Raw genomic sequence first — 13,549 nt, 5'->3', positions numbered from 1 at the left:
TTCATCCATCTCCGCTGCTGCCAGTCAACCCCAGCCAAGGGCGGATCTACAGGGGGGCAAGGAGGGGCAACAGCCCCCCTGGTTTATAGCCATGCCCCCCCAACTGCCCCCCCAATATTTATGTCTTTAAAATGAATCTCATAAAACCAAATTGCTTGAATGTTTAAAAGCACATGTTTGAATTGGAAAAATATTTTACCAAAGAAAAAAAAAAACATAATTTAAACTAAACTCTTTGGCACACGAAAAGCTTAGTTACGGCCCTGCGTCAGACACCTTTTGCATCCCGCTGCGCGACAGTGCACCAGTCACCACGCCTCGTTAATGAGACTGTATTCAGTCTGGAAGGGTGGAGTCATTAAGTAGGACAGGTAAGGCTATTTTTTCGCCATGTGATGCTCTAAGGCACAAAGTTTTTAAGTACAAATAAACTAGTTATAAAATAGATGTCTCCTAAAAAAAAAGAAAAAAGACGGATGACCGCGGCTTAGCACGCTCGCTCGTTAATTGCTTGCTAGCAGTACTCACTCCTGTTTTGTATTGTTAGAGCACATTTTCCTGATTAGTTTTGCTAACAGTTAACACAAAAGCAGTTTCTCCATGGCTCAGAAATGTTTAGGGGTCATTATTTTATGGGCTGAAGCCTGACTGGTGGTTCTATACGATGATTAGAGCAAAAGACCGCACAATGAAACCCTGTTACTCTACATCCATCCATACTGTAAGACATGTAACATAAAAAATAGGCTGCGCAAAATAACACGTGTCTGAATATAACCGTGCGACTTGTGTAAATGTGATAAATCACTTTATGTTGTTATAAGCTGTTTATATTATGCGATGAAAATAATGTAATTGTGATGCTTGAAATCCACAGGCCACGATGAAAAGAAAATTTAAAAGTGGAGACATTTCCAGTTTTTTTGGAAAGAAAGTGAGAGATGATGAGAAGGGGAAAGAGATGGGAGGAAGATGTGAGGAAGAAGAGATGGCAGAGACACCAGGAGGGTCACAGATAAAGAAAGCCACAGTAACAGATGAAGGAATGACTGAGTGTGAAGAAAGTGATGCAGGGGATGAAGAGGAAAAGTCTTCAGAATCACTGAGAGAGACAGAGGACAGCGGAGAAGAGGCTGATTTAGAGAAAAGAGAAAAGGAAGGCACAGAGTCAGGAAATCCACCCTTTATTCCAGCTGGACCACCTGGTATGTACAGTATCTATTCTCCATTTAGGTTAGTGCAGACATTAGATGTTACAATAAACAACATATTGTCAGTGAAATCTACAAGTGCATTAAAAAGCTGAAAAAAGCGTATAAATATATACATGTGTGCGTGTGTGTTCGTGTGCGTGTGTGTGTATGTATGTGTTTCTTTTAGATATATCAAGATGCAAAGATGACGCTGTAGTGCAGCCAGATTTAAAGACATTCCCTAAAACACTTCATGGAGCAGCAAAGAGGAGTTTCCAAAGCATTTGGTACAACACTTGGTCATGGCTTGAATATTCTTCTTCAAAAGATGCAGCCTATTGCTTTGCCTGCAGACATTTTGCTGTGTCAAAAACAAGTGTATTTGCATCAGAAAATGGATATAGCAATTGGAAGAAGGCCACATCCAAAAACAGTGGGTTCAACATACATGCTAAGTCAGATGCCCATGTAAATGCCATGATAGCATGGAGTCAGTACAAGAGTATGTCAAGTAAAGACACTTCTGTACTCAAAATGATGGGAGATGTTAATGAAAAACAAGTAACTGAAAACCGGGAGTACATTAAAACTCTTGCTGAAGTTTTGCTTTTGACAGCAACTCAAAACATTTCCCAACGCGGCCATGATGAAACTCAGTCATCAAAAAACAAGGGAAATTTTCTCGAGATTTTAGATCTTATCAGCAAACGTGATGCCTTTGTGAAACGACGACTGTCGCAAGGTCCCAGGAATGCTAAGTACACCAGTAAAGGCACTCAAAATGAGATTCTGGGGTGTTTAGCTGAAATGGTGAGAGAGGAAATTCTCAAGGAGGTCAAAGAAAGTGAACATTTTTCTATTTTAGCAGATGAGACAAAAGACATGAAAAAAAATGAGCAGTTGTCTTTAGTTGTCAGATATTATTATGATGGTGTGGTTCAGGAAAGCTTCCTGGAATACCAAAGAGCTGAACACTTGGATGCTGCCAGTTTAACCGAGAAAATAATATCATGCTTGGAGAAGTATGGATTGCAGTATAAAGAGAATCTGGTAGGCCAAGGCTATGACGGGGCTGCAGTGATGAGTGGCAGGTGTTCTGGTGTTCAAACAAGAATTAAGGAAGTTGCTAAATATGCGTTCTATGTTCACTGCAGTGCACACTGTTTGAATCTTGTGATTGTTGACTCTGTGAAAAGTGTCCCAGAAGCTGCATGTTTTTTCACTCTACTGGAAAGACTGTACACATTCATGTCAGGCTCATATGTTCACAATAAGTGGACTAATGTTCAAAAAGAAATGTTCAATGGACCACCTCGAGAATTACCTAAACTTAGTGACACTAGGTGGGCCTGTCGCTATGCTGCATGCAAAAACCTTATGGACAGGTTGACTGCAGTTATCAGAGTGCTGGAAGACATTTCAAATGAGGCTAATCCACAAAGAGCTGTAGAAGCAAGAGGATTACGCTCTCAGATTGACTTTAATTTCATAGGACTCCTTGTTGTCTTCAGAAAAGTCCTAGGTGAAACAAAGATTTTGTCTGAGATGCTCCAGTCAACCAAAGTGGACCTTACTAAAGCAGCTGACCTTACTGAAGCCCTCAGACATGCTCTAGAAGACTACCGCAAAGAGGAGAGCTTTGATGAGCTATGGGATGCAGTGACTGAAATGTGCAACAGTTGCAATATTTCTACCATTGCCAAATCAAAAAGATCCAAACAAACATCTATCAGACTGGCTGATAGCCTTGTAACTTCCACACTTGGACACCAAGCAGATGTCAACAGCAAAGATGCTTTCAGAATCAGTATATTCTTTCCCATTATCGACTCAGTGCTGGGTGAGATGGAGAGACGCTTCTCAAACTCCAGCTGTAACATAATGAGAGGTATACAAGCATTAAACCCATCAAACATTGACTTCTTAAAGGAGGACTTGGTGTTTTTAGTGGCTAAGGCATATGGCTCTGACTTGCAAGACTTAAAAACTGAGATGCGCCAGGCATTAAGACTTCTTGAAAGAAGCAAAGCAAATGGCAAAGTTTGCCCAACTAGTCTGACTGAGTTTGTGACGTTCCTGGAACCTTTTAAGGAAGTTTTCTTTGAACTATTTAGACTGTGCAAGATTGCCATTGTTTTGCCAGTGAGTACCGCAGGGTGTGAACGGAGTTTTTCTACTTTAAAGCTTGTCAAAAACCACCTGCGCTCAACCATGACAGATGATCGTTTAAGCAATCTAGCTATCCTTAGCATAGAGAAGCAGCGAGCCAAAGCAATGGATTTGGATGTCTTTGTGAGACGTTTTGCTGCACAGCACAACAACCTTCGCCTAAAGCTGTCTTAAAAGTAATGGCTGAAATCAGTCCTGTACAGTGATTTAAGTTATTTTTTTGTATTTCTTTTCTGTTTTATTTTTTTGGGGGGAAGAAGGCTTTCTTCCCTCCATTATAACAATTTTTTAAATCATTTTCTTACAGGATATACTAATACAATAAATAGCTTTAAAGAGTTTTGTGGGTATTTTTATTGACTGCATTTGATTATGGAGGATTTTCACATAGTTAAATGAGGACGTCAAGCATAGCCACCCTGCTTGGACCTCTTGCCTCTCCTTTGCCCCCCCATGTAATTTTTTCTAGATCCGCCACTGACCCCAGCATACGTCATTGTCAGTTGAAGCCGCTGAATCAGCTGAAGAGGTTTCACCATTTTAAAAGTGCTTGTATGTAATCACCAGCTATCAGCATCATCATCCTCAGCATCATCAGCACCGGGAGCTCACCCCACGGCCGCCCCGGCTCTGTCCGCCCGCTGGTCCGCACTGCTGCTGTTGCTACTGGCGTCGGGGCGCAGCGAGGAGGAGGAAGAGGGGGAGGATGAGTGAAGGGGGTAGGAGTGGAGGATGAAGAGGAGGGGGGGCTCAGCCGGGCAGCCCTATATGGTTGTGGATGAGCTCTATGCTAATATCGGCTTGAGAAGAACAGCATCGCGTTTCTGCCGGCAGTCAGCGGTGGCTTCCAGAGTCTGAGGAGGCTCCTTCACAGCCATGGCTGAGGGCGGAGAAGGGGAAGATGAGATCCAGTTCTTGAGAACTGTAAGTAAAGAAAGCCTAATTTCATCCGTTTACGCTCTCAAACGTATACACCAATCATGCGAACTGCATTACTGTGGAAGTTTTTCCTAAATGCATCGTCAGTGGTAAATGCTGCTTTTGCGTCTTGAATGATTGATGCGTGTGGAAGTCGTCGCAGGTTGCACGCTGCGTCCCTCGGACACGGCGCACCTGTCGACGGGACTCTCGATGTGTGGAATCTTAATGAGATTCCCATCTGCAGGTGCAAGGACACAAATAATTAAAAATAAAAAAGAGACTCATTTGGTCATTTCAAACCACATTCACCCGCCTTTTATCTCGTTTGCCTTTATCTTTTTCTCCAGACCGACTTGTGCAGAAACATTAATTTCTGCCTCAGCTATGGATCACTGCTGACGTTTTATGGCTGCATTCGTCTCCACGAGGAGAGTTTCATTAAGTTGTCCTTACACACAAGCCACCCTCCGCGATGACTATTTTAGTTGTTTGACGCAGGTTGCTTACGGTGTCCCTTCTCTGTGTGGTTATGCACAGCAGTTATCCTTGTAAATGATATGACAGCTTGTATATTGGTGTTGTGGGAACAGATATCTGTCGCGGTGAGCTGACCGAGCACGTATTCTTATTCTCCCTCATCTCATAAAGCTTTGTGACCCTGGTGTTGCATGGAGAGCGATACGACTCCAATAACGCACAGCTGGAAGTGACCCTGGAAGTCAAATAGGTGGATTTAGTTTGTTTTATCCCTTTAGAGAAATTCTGGATTTGGTTTGAATCGTTAAATTTATTGTAATTAGCACAACAGAGTAATTAAGAACCTTAAACTATTTCAAGGACCCTTAGAAGTCTCTGGAGCCCCACGTAATGGCAGAGAATCCCTTTGCGTTTGCAGACTTGATTTGCTGGTTGGGATTTGCTACTTTTTATCATAACTTTTTAATAAGATAAGGAGCCATTTTCCCAATAAAATGTTGTAAAACTATGGGCTTTTACATAAATTTTCTAGACCATTAATAGGACATAATTTTGTCCAAGCAGCCCTTGAAATTTGTCCAAGCACCCTTTAAATTAACTTAATTTGCAATACATTACACTTCATACTAGTACATGACCATTTGAACTGAATTCATTTGTGTAATTAAGCACAGTCAAAAGAGGATGTGCACTGTTTGTCATTAAGTTGCAGTGTAGTCATGAAGTGCAGAATTACAAAGACCTCTTGAGAAGCTCAGTTAGGGAATTTGTGAGTGTTTACTGGTAAGTGTCTCATTCATATAGATGGGAATCAATAGCTGATGGGAATATAGGAATATAAGACCAATCAGAAATTGAAAGTAACAGGAAAATAATGATGCATGGCTTGCTCATGGAATGGTAATGCTGCCTTGTCTAGTTTGGGTATTAGCAGCTCATCAACACTGTCTGCAGATGGTAAAGCTTGCTTTGGATGGTAAACTCAGTCATACACACCTTATTTAACTATCCCATATATTAAAATGGGGGTTAGGGTTTATTTCTGGGAGGCTGCTGAAAAAGCTTGATTTTTTTTTTTTTTTTTTTTTTTTTTGCCATTTTGAGAGGACTTTGATAGGACAGTTATGTCACCTAAACTGCTGATCATTTCTAAGGGTCAATAAGAAACGTGATTGAGGAAAGGTGAATTGTAAGCTGTGGTGTTGCTGCTGTAGAGCATTGGTTGCCAACATGGGGCCTGGGACCCCCCTAAGGGGTCACTCAAAGAGCACCCTGATTAATGTCCACATATTGTCTGTATTAAAGAAAACAAAACAAAAAAAAAACAAACAAACAAAAAAAAAAAAACAAGGCTATATGTTGTTAATTTACCTTTGGCTTTATGGAAGGACAGGATTCAGCCAGAATACATTATTGATGGTGAAAATCTCACTTTTGAAAGCATAAAACCTAGTATGGTTTCAGCACAGGGTTCGGCAGGTGGTCCGTGGCTTTTTAGTATATGCATGAAAGGGCTCTCCAAGGAAAAGAGGGTTCAGAACCGCTGCTGTAGAGCAATATTAGCTCATGCTTGTTAATTGTCTCAGTCAGTGCAGGCATAAATGTTTATCGTTCATTTAAGATAATATAATTTTTTTTTTGTATTTTAATTTTCTGTGTTTTATCAGATGCACACAGAAAGAAAAGCCTACAACATGGTATATTTCTCCTCTTTCTTTCTCTCTGAATAATTGCCACAGCTACAGGGGGAATGTTGTAACACAGCACCTTATTCAATCCTGACTCTAGTATTTCATTACTGTACGTCTGCACACATTACTTATAGTCTATTCAATAAAATGAGAGTATGGCTGGCAGATGAGAAAAAAGACCAGTGCAGTGATACTTGGACCGCCCCATCGGCACATTTGCTTTACTGAGGCAAAAAAACCTTTTACTCCATCTTTTGTGCACACATTCCGATGCAGCCACTTAACTAAAGACCAAAGACAATTTACAGACAGTAGGAGTCTACCACATCAAGTAGGACCTGGCAGAGAGTCAGCTGGGAAGTGAATGGTCCATGCATGAAGCCACTAGCTGCATATACGACTTTAGAAACCCATTCATTTTTTCTCACCAGAGAATATTTCACTTGCCTAGATATAAAGGATCAAACATCGAGGGGTTTTAAACCACTGCAACCTGTGCCATCTGTGGGGTGCTGTAAGTGTAGATGACAAGGTTGCATCTCATAACAATGCAAGCAGGTCCTAAATGTCCTTCCACTCACAGGTCTCTTGTGCTTTCCTCCAACAGTGCCAACACATTGTGATGCTGGCTCGTATCTGGTATGCAGGTGGAGAAGGTGAATTTGTTGATTAAATGGAACGATTTTTACACATGAGTGATGCAACTGGCCTGAAATGGCTCCACTTTTGGCTATATTTCTCCTGTTTGGGCCAGTGAAAATGTTTAATTTTCCCATCCCGATGTTTTAAACCTGCTTAAAGACTGTTGTTTAAAATAAAATTATAGCTGATTATTATGTGACTTTAGTAATGTTGCTAAACTTGTTGAAGACAAATTGGCCAGCACTGTAACAGCTGAAGTCAAGATATCCCAACTTTTAGTTATGAGTTGCCACTTGATAGCGCCTCTCATTAGCCCCTTCTCGCCTGGCAAACACAGACATCTTTCCAACTCTACACAAGCATCAAGCTGTCATTTAGATAACTATTTGTAAAGCTACTGCTGACCGTTAAACTAAACAACTAAAACATGCCCACATGCTTATATGTGGGCATATATTTGGGGGCGGCGTGGCTCAGCAAGGTAGAGCGGTTGTCTTGTAACCCGAGGGTTGCCGGTTTGATCCTCGGCCAAGTCGTGTTCATGTCGAGGTGTCCTTGGGCAAGACACCAAACCCCTAGTTGCTCCTGATGGGTCGTGGTCGAGCGCCTTGCATGGCAGCTTCCGCCATCAGTGTGTGAATGTGTGCGTGAATGGGTGATTGTGCTGTATACTGTAAAGCGCTTTGGGTATCCTGGTACAGAAAAGCGCTATATAAATACGGACCATTTACCATATGTTCTTCTTGTTCTCCACTGAACCCGTGAACCAAATGGGTTCATGGGTTTTCAGTGGTGATACATTAATTATTGTTAAAGCCCCCAAAGGCCTGACTGGTTGTTAGAAGCAGGGTGGACCTTGTACTTAACAGGTCCTACTATTTGTGATGGCAGTGATATGCTAACCCACACCTCTCAGATTCTACTGTCGCACTGGCATCTTGGTTATCTGATGACAACAGCGAATTCAGAAGGGTTGGAGGGGAAGCTTCCCCTGAGGTTCACAGAGCCTTGTTATCAACCCTCTGTGCTGGGAGAAATGTGTCTTTGCTGGAAGCTCTGAAATGGGAGAGATAATTGAAATCCAGTTTATTTAACATTTTGGAATTGGCCTGTATACATTGTACATGTCTTGAGTGTCGGCAATCAACCTTTTCTGCAGCTACAGTGGCTTGTCTCTGTTTTGTGTGGATATAGTACCTGGACAAATGACGTGCAAACTGAATCTTTTTGTGTTTTCTAGAGAAAATCTAACAAGTGAAAAATTTCTTACTGCTGGATCAATACTTTTTAAGATGTGAAAAAAAGGTTGGACATTATGGTTCAGTTAAACATGGACTCCCTTTGCTTGGATAAAAACCTCTATAAACAATATCTCACTTTCGGTGATAAAAAGAAAAGAAATCATGGACAAACATAGTTAGAGCTTGTTTAGGCTTGTTTATTAGCACTATTGAGAAACAAAACAGAGAAAAAGATGTGGTGCCAAACAAATGCTGCTGGATTTACCCCCAGAATATGTTCAATGTTGAGCTGCGACTTGTACTTCACAGGACACTGGAGATGCAAACGCTGTTTTGGCTTTAATTACTACTCCCCCCCCCCCCCTGCTGGAGGCTGAAACAGAGAAACAGAGAAACCCAAACACATAAACTAACAAGTGCACCCAGAAATGTTTGCCAAGGCTAATCCACATCTGGATCCAGATCTAGATTAAAATACAAGCTTTTCATGCAAAACTGTCAATAACGTTAAGGGTTATACTGACGAAAGAAATGAACAAAATGAACCAGACCAACCACATAAACAGCATCCTTGAAGCTGTGTGTTTTCTGATCTTATAACTTACATTGTGACACAGAATTTTATTTTTTTAAGATGTCTTTGCTGGTGGAATTCACCATTTTGCTGGAGGTAAAGTTATAAAAAGTCACCTTAAGTAACCCTCAGTAGCTGGTGAAATTTGGTGTATGGTTGAAAATCTAAAGTGTGTTTTTGTCTGAATTGATCTAAATCAGAGGCTTGTTGTCTCAAAATATTACATTGTCTATCCGGAGGTGAAATATCCTTCAATGCCATCGCATTATGGACATGCTAAATGCAATAGCAAACTTGACCGATGCTCATTTAATCAGTTGAGTAATGGTTAATTGGAATACTTTTTCATACATGTACCTGTCCTCATATTAGTCCCGTGCTGCAGGTGAACTGCTGTTGCACCTTTTTAAAAACCAGGTGATTGGCGCTTGCATTTAAGCACTAGCTTCTCTGAGCTTATTTGGAGTTTATGTTGTTCTGGAAGCCTTCTGCATACCAAGGCGAGGACTCTGGGGGTTTAAATTTAGCCTTTTTAAAGATGATGCTTCCACAGCACATACAACTCTGCTTGCCTGGCACTAAACCACACCAGAGGCTGTGCTTCAGCCACAGCAGCACAAGACCAGCAACACTTAAACACCATTTTTATGGGGGTGAAGTAGAATTTAAAAAGCAAATGCTTCAACCACAAAGTAATATACAGCATTTTCCGTGGCTTAATGTGTCACAGCAATGGACAGTGTTGACAAGCTTCCAGGTGGAATACGGTTTGGTAGATTTTGGATTAAAGGCACCAGCTTTGATTATGTCCGAGCACTGGTTGAACACCAGATGCTTAAGTTTTACCTGGTGGCATTATCACATGCTGATTATTTTAGCATAAAATAATCAGGTATTACATTTTAGGGCAGGGGTACTCAATTTGGTCCTACCAGGCCGGAGTCTTGCAGGATTTCAATGTTTCCCTGCTCCAACACACCTGAATTAAATGGTGTAAATAAAGAGGGGTGAAAGCAAACCTCTCTGAGCCAGACTTGATATTAATAAACACAGTAAGAGTTGTAATGTGGTTTTGAAAGATTGATTTTATTTGTTTCTGCAGGAGTCAGGTGACTGACAGTAAATAGAAGCGAATGAAATCCTAGAGTCATTTCACACTGCTGAACATTTCCAAGATAAAATAATTAGAAATAAATAGACATGTTTAGACAACTGTTTGACATTTGAAGTCCATATACACATCTATCAGTAATTCTTACACACTGTACCTTTTAGTGTTGTTGCACTGTCTTACATTCATTTAGCAAAAGCCTTTATTCAAAGTAATTTACAGGTAGCATGTTGAGATTCAGTGTCTCCAGAGGATTCTTCAATATTTACAATTGGCTCATTGGCTTCTGTTTTTCCATCACTGATGGTGACATGTTTCTAAGAAATTTGTCAAATAATGCTGAGGAAGCAGCAAAGTAACATGTTAAATTACTCAGATTTGCTGTTGGTAATGTATTGTGTTAGTTTGGCTATTTAAATAATCGGTTGCTTTTCAGATAAGAAGTCTTTTAGTGTTGAGATTTTCTCATAGTAAATTGTATATTATGTTGCTGCAAAATGTGCAGAAGGAGGGACCAAAAAATAAATAAAACTTTTAAAAACCTTTTCTGTCTTTTCTGTTTAGCAGAAAGGAAGTACTCGCAATATTTTTAATTCATAGATTGAAAAGAATAAATACAGCATCACACAGCATCTTTATTGTTTGAAGAAGTATCAGCAGGTGCAACCAGCTTCAGAATTTGTGATGCAACAACTGCAGCAAAAGCTAGCATACAACGCTGGAAAAGCTGCCTCCCTGAGGGAAATTAATGGACATTTCGCTGCATGTATTGAGGGAGATGACACCAGGAACTGTGGAATTACCTTTTGTCTTTAAGATCACTAATAAAATCCTTATAACTTGTTAGACTCTATGCATGCACCAGCATGCTCATCAATAGAACACTGTTAAGGTTATATGATGTTTCTTTTTCTGTTATTGGCAGCAGAGCTGCAGATGCCATAGAAAAAGCTGTGGTACTGTAGAGTCAGTGGATTCAGATTAAGAGAAATTAACTTTATAACCAAAAGGAATTGCAAAGGGATTTTCATTTATGCTGATGTAAAGCGTTAAGTTACTTTTCTCAACATTTGAGATACATTTGAGATAATAACAAAACCGATTACCTTTAAGACTGTAATCTAATTATTATGTAAAGCAACCTTTTTTAACACTGCTGTTTTTTTACAGGAAATATGGGAATCCACAGAGAACACATCCAAGAATACAAAATACTGTAAGCAGTAACATGCACATCTAATTTCTCTAAAACTCTATCCCATCTGAGTCATTGCATCCAGCAGTACACAACACTCCCTGTATGGCACTAGTTGATGCCTTTGCAAAGTTTACCTCTTCAGTGAGCTATGGATATGTCCTAAAGCTTCCTCAGTTTGATATAAATTTAATATGAAGGATTTTCTCTGTATTGATTGATTGACTGTGATGGCAAAGCAACAGTGTTCTCTGTAATCAATACTGAAGGACAGCAAGGCTGCCTCCACCCCCATCATTTACAGAACTTTGATGTAACCGTGGCAGGACCCAACACTACTACACCCCCCCATGCTTAAAATATTTTCAGGGTTTACCAACTTCAAGTTTGTACAGATTATATACCCATAAAATTTCAAAGCGGTAGGAAAGGTATTTCTATTTCCAGGCTTTGGTTTTCTATTTACACGCAGGCGTGGAAGTTACTTCCCAGCATGCTGCAAGAGAAGCTCATTAACTTTAAGCCACTCTTTAAGTTACCTTTTAGGTATATTATTTACTATGATTTGTTTTCCTTTGACTTCTGATTTTTGCTGTCCCAGAAATCACAAGTCATTTAATTAGGAAACATTATACAATCATAATCAATACCCTGATTCAGTGACTGGTCCTAACTGTACGTACACAGATATGTAATTTCACAGTGATTGCATCAAGTTTTATAGCCTTACCAATGCTACAAAAACATGACCTTTGCACAATCTACTTATCTGTTTTAGCTGTAAAGGCTGTGCAGTAAGTTGCTGATTAGGTCCAGGCAGAGTTGGAAGCACGTATCATGAGCAGACTCCCAACCCAAATAATTACCTTCATTAATCAACAAAGGACAGAAAAAAGTGCAGCCAGCGAGCCTTTTTGCATTGCAAGTCTCTTGGTGTATTTAAATTGTGATCAAGTCTTTTGCTAAAATGATTTGAGGACTTGAACTCATTCAGCATTCCTGGCATCCTGTAAAAATCCACCATCAAAGCGTTGAAAATGTGTTTTCTTTACCAGCTCGTGCAGTACTTCTACAATAAAGCACCACTTTGTGCCAATGTTGGACTGTTTTTTTTTTTTTTTTCTTCTTTCATCTCTTTGAAAAAGCAGCGGAGGCATCACAAATGGCATACTGGCTGTAATTAAGATTCATAAGTATTCTCATTCTCTTTTAAGGTTAATTTTATTTTATATTATAGCTTTTCGTTTACAGTGCATTACCAAACCCTTCTGTGTGAAATAATTTACTTCTTGTGTCTTCGAGTGCGCTTTTCTTAGAGGTTTAATCGCAGCTCTTTCTTTGCTTAAACTTTAAGGCATGCCAAACTAGCAAAAAACAGGTGTTTCTAATTTTCATTTCTAATATGATGATGTAAAAAGGCTGAATGACAAGTATGGACTACAAATGCTGTGCTCCAGGTAGTTCAGTCTTCTGTGGGAAAAACATTAAATTACACAGTGAAGAAACAGAGGAAGACGAAACGGGCATAATATGCCATCTTTTATTTAGCAAATAATCACTTGTTTTCCTTCAGTTGTTTCTATCCACCTGATAGAGGCAAATGCTGTCTTTTCCCTTCTTTACCTCTGTTCTAGGTTATTCCGTTTGCATTGCTTTGCAATGAGTTGGATGTCATTGCTTTCAAGAGTCGATAGAGATGCGTAGACTAAAGCTCAGAAATGACATCTGGAGCTGGATGGACCCACAAAACCGTTATCAGCTCTTTTAGGAAGGAAGGTTTACCTTTTCCCTGACTGCTACTGATGTATCGCACAACACTCAAATGCTCATTGACTTTATCCTAAATCATGCTCTTTATTCACAACTTACTATGCATTAAGTGAAATCTATTCTGAAGAGACAGCACTTGCCTAATTATTTTGTTGTCCTCTCAGGCATTAAATTTGACACACACAGCACTAACAACGTGGAATTAGAACCGTTCTTGGCTTGTATCAGATGTTGAGGGCTCTGGGGAGAAAATAAAGTTCAGATCAGCTTGAGATTTATGTCTTAACTTCATCTAATCTCTTCATGTTTCTGTTTTACAACTCACAGACATAAACAACCCTTTCTGCCTCCTTACATCTCACTAGAGCTTTCCTGTGTTTGCTCAGTGTCATAAGACGAGATGATAAGTGCTACAGCTCTATCTCTGAACAGGAGTCCCTCTCACCTTCATTTCTCAACTCTTCTGCTTTAGTGGACGAGTTCCTGTATGCATGAGGAACTTTATGATTGGAAGCTGCATACAAATAACGGCAAGAAAAATGAATTTGTTTAAAATTGTAGTCTG

At 40.0% G+C, this 13,549-nt stretch overlaps 1 protein-coding gene across 1 annotated transcript in view; it reads left to right on the top strand.

Moving 5' to 3' along the window:
- The first annotated feature begins 4,224 nt into the window (after positions 1–4,224).
- The window catches only part of ryr3 (ryanodine receptor 3), a 109,909-nt gene continuing 100,584 nt past the window's right edge, over positions 4,225–13,549 (top strand). Inside the window, exon 1 of the mRNA XM_041975039.1 lies at positions 4,225–4,286. Within this exon, the coding sequence (XP_041830973.1) occupies positions 4,239–4,286 (48 nt within the window). The 5' untranslated portion in view covers positions 4,225–4,238. The remainder of the gene's footprint in view (positions 4,287–13,549) is intronic.

Source organism: Melanotaenia boesemani, chromosome 22 (assembly GCF_017639745.1).
Source record: "Melanotaenia boesemani isolate fMelBoe1 chromosome 22, fMelBoe1.pri, whole genome shotgun sequence".
NCBI classification, from domain to species: Eukaryota; Metazoa; Chordata; class Actinopteri; order Atheriniformes; family Melanotaeniidae; genus Melanotaenia; species Melanotaenia boesemani.
Note: the sequence above shows the minus strand (reverse complement) of the source record. Positions and strands in the feature narration are given on the sequence as shown.